This window comes from Symphodus melops (assembly GCF_947650265.1).
Source record: "Symphodus melops genome assembly, chromosome: 9".
In the NCBI taxonomy this organism is placed as follows: Eukaryota; Metazoa; Chordata; class Actinopteri; order Labriformes; family Labridae; genus Symphodus; species Symphodus melops.
In genome coordinates this window covers 26,106,165-26,115,734 of record NC_136699.1, presented here as the reverse complement: position 1 = coordinate 26,115,734, position 9,570 = coordinate 26,106,165, and the positions used below count along the sequence as shown (strand labels likewise).

The window sequence follows — 9,570 nt, the reverse complement described above, 5'->3', positions numbered from 1 at the left end:
AAAGCTGATTTCCTCTCTCCTCGGCTTCGTTTCCTCCGTGCATCTCCACGATTTAAATTCAATGCCCGATTATCAAAGGTGTGAAAATTGTTACAAATCGTCATATCGACAAACATCACATTTACAAAAACTACAAACTATATTAACAACATAAATAAGTTAAGACAAACAGGCTGCAAAGAGACAGCTGCAGGAACAGCTGCAGGAAGGACAAAACAAAGTAAAATGTGAGTAAAAAGTGCAGCTTATATTTGTCCCATGGTTAGTTCACCTTAGAACTGACTATAATAACTCGTTTCTGCTCTGAACTGAATGTGTTGCTCTGACTCTTTAAACTGGAGAGTAGAACAGGTTTTAGAAGTTATTTAAACTGCAGCTCTGACCATCACAAACAGAGCAGAATGGACACATTAAACTTTAATGAAACCACAAGAAAATATTTGTAATTGTTCATCTTCAACTAAAATGTTCCGGCGCTCTCTTCAGTCTCTGTTGAAGGATATCAGTGAAACATAATCAATAACTAAACGGATGATAGTCTCATGTAAAATCATGTGGGAAACCACGTTTCCTGTCGTCCTTCTAAAGACTTAATTCCAGACAATGAAAAGAAAACACATTGATCATTTGTGTCAAATCTTTTTTTAGTTAAAACAAGGAACACATCTAACAGTAAGACACTTAAAAAACATGCATAAAACAAAGCATAGAAAACAAACGTCGAATAAATACATGCAAAAACAAAGAAACTACATTCAAAAACAGCAACAAACAGTGCTTACTGGGACACCCAGGCGCTCGCCATCAGCCCGTCAGAGAGCGACCCGTTTGATGCACACTCTGCAGAACCTGCTGGGCCGCAGCACGGCGAGCCTCCTCCAACATGGCGGAGTCAGAGGGTCCCGGCAAGATCATAACCAGGCCCTTGAAGGGCGTGGGGATGCCGGGGACGCTCACCCTGTAGGTGAAGTAGAGGAATCCATCAGGCCCGGCGTGGCTGAAGAACATCTCATAGAGCGGCTGGCCCACGCCGCTCAACTCACACAACTTCCACAGGAGCACCACGGGGGACGGCGAGGAGCCTGGAGGGTCCTGACGACCCGGGATGGGGTTTGAGCCGGGAGAGAGAAGGTGCCGGGGGGCGGTGGGTCTTCCCACAGCTCTGCAGAAACCCGGGGGGATGGACGGAGGGCGAGCCAGACGAGGAGGAAGGGAAATGGGGCGAGGAGAGTTCAGGAGGCTCTTTGAAGGTTTCTGTGGCAGGGGAGGCTCGTCGCTGCTCGGCTTCACAGTCGACTGCCACTTGACCGAGACGCTCAGAGAAAACTGCTTCTTGAACGCTGCAGACGCAAAGAAGAGGGAGTAAAACAAACCACGCCTGAGCGGCCATGGACGCAAATAATCAGAGCCTGATCAAATGTGTTCATCTTACCCATCAATTAATCATTAGTCAATGAGCTCCAAAATGCTCGTTTGTTTTATTGAAGCCATTATAGCAGCACAGTTGTTACTTTAAACATTCATTCAAACTTTTTGAACCAATAAAACAACGAGGCTCTTTCAAACGTGCGACTGTCCTTATTTAACGGTGCTGCAAACGAAACAACGCTAAACGGCTGATACTGCCGTCTCTAGACTAACGAGGCTGACTGACGTAAAAATCCACCAACACTTGATGAAATAATTAGCTCTCCTATGTATTACGTATTTCCCAAGTGCAATGAAACAGAGCAAAGACTTTTCAACAGCTTTTTCAAACGTCCTAGTTTGATTTTGGATGTTTACATTATTTTACTTTGCACACAGGGCGAGATGATTAGCCCCCGTTAAGAACGGACCCGTTCATTGAGTCACAAACTACTTTTGTTCAATGACTAACTTCAACTTCATCGTTGGTTTTATTTCCGCTGTCGCGTTTTTCTCCATTGTTGAATTTATTAGCGGGTTAGCTATTAGCGATTAGCTGCTATGATGTGATGCTATCACATAGCTGATGTGGCTATCGGCATCCAGCTTACACGCCGCCGACCAGAGGCGTGGACTCCAGTCACATGACTTGGAATCGACTTGACAAAATCGTGAAAGACTTGCAACTCAACTCGGACTATATTACATTTTTAATGGGTTAAATTGTTAACAGCGATTAAGTGTGTGAACGTGGAGCTGTGACCGCCATGAGTAGACAAGAAAAGAAATATGAGGTCCAGTCCAGGTCATGCTGACGAGGTTAACGACGAGTGTGTTTGACTCCAATGTAAAGATTTAACCGGTAAGAGCTGAGCGAGGGCGACCGCAGAACACCGACCAATCAGAGCGTCTCCCTCACCTTCCACCAGCACTTTCTTAGCCATGGACGCGGCGTGGTGCGACGAGAAGGCCACGATAGCAGACACCCCTTCTATCCCGGGGCCGGCCTTCAGAGACACTCGCTCCACGCCGTCCGCCAGAACGCGCAGCACCTGAGAGCAAACGAAAACAGTGTGAGTGAAGCACAATCATTCACCAGGTCACGTTTTCAGGCGATTCATTAAAAACAGAGCGTCCGACGCAGACGGTCACAATGACATCATCAACAGCCTGAAACGTTTCTGTCATCAAACAAGAAGAAATACCAACTAATCTGTTTTATGTGACTGAGCCGTGAGACGCACCATGATGAGCCTCGCTCTCTCCTCCTTTAATGATCAAACAAGTGTTTCATGTAGTTCTATGTGTCATATCTATGGATGTATTTCTATATTTGGCACGGATGGAAGAGGTGACTTGTGCCTGACATCATGTGCTCAGGCACGTTTGGTCCTGGAGCCGTGTGAGTGAAGGTCAGCTGGGAGGCGGGACAACCCGGCCTGGTGCGAGGGATAATCAGGCCCATTTGACGTCCTCCTTCCTGTTAACAGTTCGTGTCATTGTGTTGTGTTTTCACACCGTAGCGTGTAGCGTGGCGGCTGGTGAAAGTAAAGGAAGTGGAAGTTGTTGGATACAATCGTAGATATTTGGATCCAACATTTGAGAAAACGATGATCTGTGCCGTCCTGTGTGCCGAAACCTAAAAAACATAAAGGCTGGCGTGTGTGAACTGCTCGCTGCGGAGACGAGGACTGGAGGTCACTTAGAGGTTATATAATATTATGATGATATTGTAGTCGTGTGCGACCTTTGCCAGACGCATTGATGACGTAATCGTCACGATTTTTCACCGTAAATATCAAACAAATAAATCAGGTCACCCCGACGATTGGCGAGCAGGTCGGGGACGTTAAGGTTGGAACTTTGTACCTTTCACACTCCACCATCATCTGGGCGGATAATCGGCTCCGAGCGACCCTGAGGTTGTCAGAAAGGGAACGTACCCGAGGCGAGCAGTGACCCGGAGGCGACTGAACGAAGGGTTACGTCCGTTTGTGTCTTTTCATCGAGCTCTTTCCCACAAAGTGTGCGACACATCGTTACACGTTTGACCATCTTGCTCCGCTTCCATCGTTTACTTTCCTCTACCTGGCGCCAAAGGAGTATGGAGCATTTACTTCCTGTTAAAAAGACGGACAGTGTGTTCGTCCAATCAGCAACGATTATAATACAACAGCTGCCTTTTGTGTTAGTAGTTAATATTGTTTTCTTATTTCTTTGTGTTTTGTCGTCGTGTTGTGCACTTCCAGCCACCGTAGGCGTCGCCCGGAGTGCCTAGAAGTTTTCAAATGAAACTTTATTAACAGTCATCGACGCTCCGGCCTGATTTCCCCCGTACAGTCTGCTCGTGATTCAGTCACACGGTGTGAGCCGACGTTTCACCCCGACTTTTAAGAGAAGTGGTACAGCGTGGGCCGTGCAGGAAGTTCATGTCCCAGCATGCTCTCTGTTAGAGTTATTTATCTAAAGCAGAATTGAACCGAGTCTCAGGGCGGTTCGTACCTTGAGCAGGTCCTCTTGCCTGGTGGAGGCCGGCAGCTCCCCCACACAGAGGTGCCTCTTCTCCGTGCTGCGCCGGACGCTCAGGCGGATGCCGGGCTCCAGCATGTGTCCGTTCAGCAGGCGGATGGCGTCGGCTGCGAGCGCCGGCGAGCCGTATTTAGCGTAAGCGAAGCCGCGGTTCTGACCGCTGAAGTTCATCATGAGCCGGAACTCCCAGAGGGGACCCACGGAGGTGAACAGCGGGATTAACAGATCCTCGTAGGCGTCCCGCGGGATCTGGCTGATGAAGACCTCACAGCGGGCTCCTGGCAGGGGGCCGTCCCACACTGAGGGGACACATGAGGGGGACACGTCATCACACGACGACAACAACATATACAGCTGCAGAAAACATGAAGGAACGAGCTGAAGTCATCCAACCTCCACACACGCATCAACAGTTCAATCCAAGTAAAATAACCAAAGACATTTCCCTCCCTCTGATTCATGCTTCCTGCAGACGGCACGGTCAGTGCGAGCACCCAGCCACGCACCTCCAAGAGTTTGTAAGAACGCGGACGTCTTTGTGCCGCCGCGATGCAACGATTGGATGCAGCGCCTGACAGTACGTCATGCTGTTTAAAAATGGAGGAGTTCAAAGAGACGTGAGAGAGTACGGCTCATCAGCAAGGTCGAAGTCAAACCACTCGATATAGACGAGAGGAAATATTCATGTTGTTTTTTGACTGTTTAACTGAAAACAGCTGATTGTTCTGATAACAGACACGAGCATTTAAACACTTTAATGAAACGTGTCTTTGACAGTGTATGAAGTGTTCATGTTGTTCTGAGGTTTCTGTTTTTGATGAAGAGGAAAAGGGAAGAGTTAACTTTATTTTGCCTGATTTAAAATGCAGTCTATGTTTTACTGATGAGAGAAAACAACTGTTAACTCTACCTAAAAGCTTTTATTAAGTGTGATTGATCATGTATTTAATATGTTTTCAATAACACATCCATGAAACTAAATGGCTGATTAATGATAATATATAGGTGATGGTGATGAAAACGGTCAGTATTGTTAATTTATGCACAAATTTGCTCGTCTCACGGTTTATGTACGAGAGCTGTTGTGCACAGTGTGATGACGACAGCTCAGCAGATCGATTTTGTTTTTGTACCAGGCCGTCTTTGCCCCTCGTGTTTGTTTGCGTTCCTTTGAGCCAGCCTCTAGTGGACTCTCGAGGAACTGCAGGATTTTGCACCTCTGATTGGAGGTTGCAGCTTGAATACGTCATGCGAGTCCTTTTTGCTGTTGGTCATGAGAGGCACTCGTGCTCGTCTCTCATGTGACTGTCCTGCATCGTTCCTGTGTCTCACCTTCAGGAGGGCCTCCGTACTTCCTCTGGCCGTTCACCTGAGTCAGCTTTGTGTCGGTCGTTTTCAGCCATGTTTCCAGCTCCTGGACCCGCACCAGGTTCAGCACCTGAGGAGAGGGAATCGTCCATCAGTTTAATTATATTATGATTTGATGTTTGATGAATATCTTTCAGCCCTCGCTAACATGAAAAAAACAAAACTGTCTGGATGAGACATCGGGACAAAATCTTCTGATCCTTCGATTGAAGTCGGGGACTGAGAAAAATCCCCTCAAGGACCGCAAAAGGCCCCCCAGCCACTCCACCAAGCCCCTGATCCAGGCTGAACTTTCAGCGCGTTTCTGTATTTGCTGTCGTTTTCTAAATGTGTGGGGTTTTTTAAACTCACGTTTTGTTTCTGTACTTGCAGCATGTTTGACACTTATGCAGTTGTTTTGCCTTGACGCAGCGTGTTTCTTTGTTTTGCAACGCGTTTGTGTTTTTGCGTTTGGATGTGCAGCGTTTCTGAATATGCTGCGCGTCACACTACCTACCTACGCAGGCGTGTGCGTCTGTGTAGGTAGCTGCAGATACATTAAAACGCGCTTGGAGCATCGTTTTGATGACTTTATGGTGAAACAGTTAATGGATTTTTATCTGCCCCATGATGGATCTTTACATCCCTACTCAGGAGGGATGAGGGAGGAGTGTCACTCTGACCTGGATCAGATCTTCAGCAGGTAGAAGGAACTTTAAAGCAGCCAAAATAAATAAATAATAAAGCCTGAAGCCCGGATCAATGCAAGACAGAATTAGCGAATTTTGGAGATTTTCGAAATCGGAAATTTTCCATGGGAATTAGTAAAATAAGGTAAGATATGACTTTATATAGACATCTATAAAAAGGAACAATTCAACAGATTTACATCAAATATATGACCCTATGATATCATCAAAACGTTCTTCTCTTTATGTGGCACACGGGTTGAAATGTCATGTGTGCATGTGGGGGCGTGGCCTCAGCAGCCCCGCAGGTGTGCATGAAATCTGGCTGTTTTAGTCAAGATTATGTTAAAATACATTTTCCCCAAACTATATTTAAGTTTCAGAGTATGTGAACTAGAGCTGCAGCTATCGAATATTTTAGTAATCGAGTATTCTATCGAATATCCCGTCGATTAATCGAGTAATCTAATAAATCATACTTTTGCTTAATTAAGGTTTAACTCGTCTTGGGTCGTCCCTACAAACCTGCTTCTTTGCAGTTACCATGGTAACGCCTGCTTGTTACAACCAACCACCTCTGCTCTACAGCTGCTGATGATGCTCACCATATTACTGACAGGCTCCCAAATTCACTTTCTGATTCACTGGTCAAGGCGGCAGGTAGATGAAAAATACAGGCCAGACATGTTTTAATGGCTGAAATAGCAAATACTGTTTTGTGTAGCCTACACATCTGTTACAGTACATTTAATAGAGAAAGCATTATGTTCTGTTGAATCAATCACAGAATCAATCATTATGTCAGATAAGGAGATTGAGAAACTTTAAATATATATTTGCTGAATTATTATTCCACAAACAAGTTCTGTCTTGATTTAGCTTTGAAGACATCAGACATTTAATATAATCAGCCTGTTTATTATTAAAAGTGTATCTCTGTCTGCTCCTGCAGCGCGTGCATTCAGCGCGCTCACAGACTACAGAGACCAGAGACGCGTCTATGACAGAGACTGTGAGAGGACGTTGCTATCGTTATGTTAGCTGAGACTACAGAGACCATAGACATACAGTATGTCTATGACAGAGACTGTGAGAGGACGTTACTATCGTTATGTTAGCTGCAAACACGGAGAGAGTGAACGGAGAAAAGCGGACCGTTTGACCGGATCACGTGTTCCCGACTGGGTCGTATGGATCACGGATCAACTGTGTGCTGACTAAAAGTTAAAAGGGGCGCGCCGCGCTCGCGTGTGCGCGTTAGCGCTGTGTGTAAGAGAGAGGAGCAGGTAGCTGCAGCTACATTAAACGTGTTTTATACTCATACCAAAGTTTTGATGACGCAAAAAAAAAACAAAAAAAACTTAACGAAGCCTCGAGGCAGCGAAAATTCCTCGATGAATTTTTGTAATCGAATTATTCGAGGAATCGTTTCAGCTCTAATGTGAACCTTTGAATCGATTTATCACGATTAATCTTTACAACCCTAAAAGTACTGCTTCTCTATGAACTGAAAGAATGCTGACACAATGTTTTTATTACTTATAAAAACATTGAGTGTGTGTGTGTGTGTGTGGGGGGGGGGGGGGGGGGGGGGGGGGGGGGGGTCTGTTTACAATGTTTTACTTCTTTTGGATGCTGTCGCTCTTTAAATAACTGTGATTGTTTCATATTAAACACCTGAGACTCAAATGTAATCATTCACACCTGTGCTGACTCACCTTCATCACCTGTGGTTGTTACTGTGTGTGTGTGTGTGTGTGTGTGTGTGTGTGTGTGTGTGTGTGTGTGTGTGTGTGTGTGTGTGTGTGTGTGTTTGATGGGTAAACGCTGCAGGTGAGACTGAACCAGCTACAAACAGTCCCACCAAGTCAAAGAGGAGAAAACATGGAGGGCAGTTTTTTGGGGGAGAGAGAGACTTTACACAGTGTAGCAAACAGAGCGCGTGCTTATAAACAGCGCGTGATACAAACTAACATCAAAGTTCGAGCCGCCTCTGCAGCTAAGAGCTCGCGCACTGACTTTCTACCTTTGTAAAGTGACTGCTTTGGTGAAAAGGATGGTCAACACACAGGGAGGACTCACTCACCTGACTCTGCTTGCTCTCCATCGTGTCCTCCTTTGCTGTCTTCGCGCGCGCTGTGACACTATGTAGCGCGTGGCCACACCTGGAGCTCTCGATTGGCCGGCACGTTACACTTGACATCATGCCGCCTTCACTGTCCGCTCGTGCCAGGACTTCCTGTTCCATCCAAAACCCTCTGGACTCATTACCTGCAGCAGGCCTTCCCATGGCGGTTCTAGGCCACTTTAACAAAGGGGCCCAGACTGGGACCAGACTGGGACCAACCCCGCAGAAATAGACCTGGAAGATTTATCTGTTTTATAAGGATGAAATACCACAACCTATAGTCAGGGCCTCGGCAGGTTTAGAAAACAGGGAGCTCCAACAACTAGTCTTTACAATTCTGGGGTAGCCAACCCTGGTTTTAATAGATGTCTCCCTCTTCAACACACCTGATTCAAATGATCAGGATCGTTATCAGGCTTCTGCAGAGCTTGATGACGAGATAATCATCAGCTCTAGCTGATGCCTTCAATGCAGCCCCAAAAACAGCATTACTGCATGGAGCACTACCCTCAAGACTAACCGCCCATTGGACGGCCGCCAATCCGCATTTTTAATCCAGGTTTAATGGTCCGGGTTGGGGAATCTGATTCTCTGTCCTAACGAGAATCCGTTTAATCCAGTTTACTCTAATCCCACTTTTAGACATCAAAACTGTATAAAATCAACGTGATCATGAGCTAGACTTTCAAAGTTGCTCAAATACAGGTCTGGTTTCTCCCCCCCCCCAACAGAGTTAGAGCAATCTGATTGGATTAGAGCCTGGGCGCCTCGGGTTTTTATTGGATAAAATCAGGTGATCCAATGTGGATCAAACCTCCACTTTCTGAAGTGTAAACTTTTTAACAGGATCCAACAGAGGACAGACATTTTGGCGCCCTCCTGTGGACAAAGTGTGTAGTGCTGAGCCTCCCTCTATTGAGCGCTGCAGGGGTTATTAAAAACGTTTAATCTGTTTTAAATTATCCAGATTTGGTAATCTACTTTTCTTCTATCTGGAGAGACACTGGATAGAATCCCGCTGATCCAGTTACAGCCTTTACGGAGCCTGAACTTTTATTTAAATGTTTGTTCGATAAAGTTTAAAAGTGCTCTCACGCTGTGCTCAGGTCAGGATCGTCCTGCTACTTTCAGATCAAAGTTTTCACAATCCTACGAACAAGTTTAAAAACTCAATCAGGACAATATATTTATATTGCATATTATTTATTCTTCTGAACAACCAGATTTAAAGATGTAATCCTGATCTACCACCATTAATCACTTTGAATTCTTTTTATTTGGTCATCTTTAATTTTTCCGTTTTTAAACCTGTCCTCCAGGTGGGCGGCCCGGGTCCGAATCCGACCTGTGGCTGCTTCCCTGCACGTCATTCCTCCCTCTCTCTCTCTCTCTCTCTCTCTCTCTCTCTCTCTCTCTCTCTCTCTCTCTCTCTCTCTCTCTCTCTCTCTCTCTCTCGTCCCCTGATTCCCG

The 9,570-nt window shown here is 45.8% G+C and overlaps 1 protein-coding gene across 1 annotated transcript; it reads right to left on the bottom strand.

The window, feature by feature from the left end:
• Nucleotides 1–763: 763 nt before the first annotated feature.
• dnd1 (DND microRNA-mediated repression inhibitor 1) lies at nucleotides 764–8,428 on the bottom strand. The gene is made up of 5 exons (XM_079352720.1): nucleotides 8,059–8,428; nucleotides 5,269–5,374; nucleotides 3,910–4,235; nucleotides 2,327–2,459; nucleotides 764–1,340 (listed from the first exon to the last, which is right to left on the bottom strand). Exons 1-5 carry the CDS (start codon nucleotides 8,260–8,262, stop codon nucleotides 805–807), a joined length of 1,305 nt encoding a protein of 434 aa, XP_079208846.1. The 5' UTR covers nucleotides 8,263–8,428; the 3' UTR covers nucleotides 764–804.
• Between the last annotated feature and the right edge of the window lie 1,142 nt (nucleotides 8,429–9,570).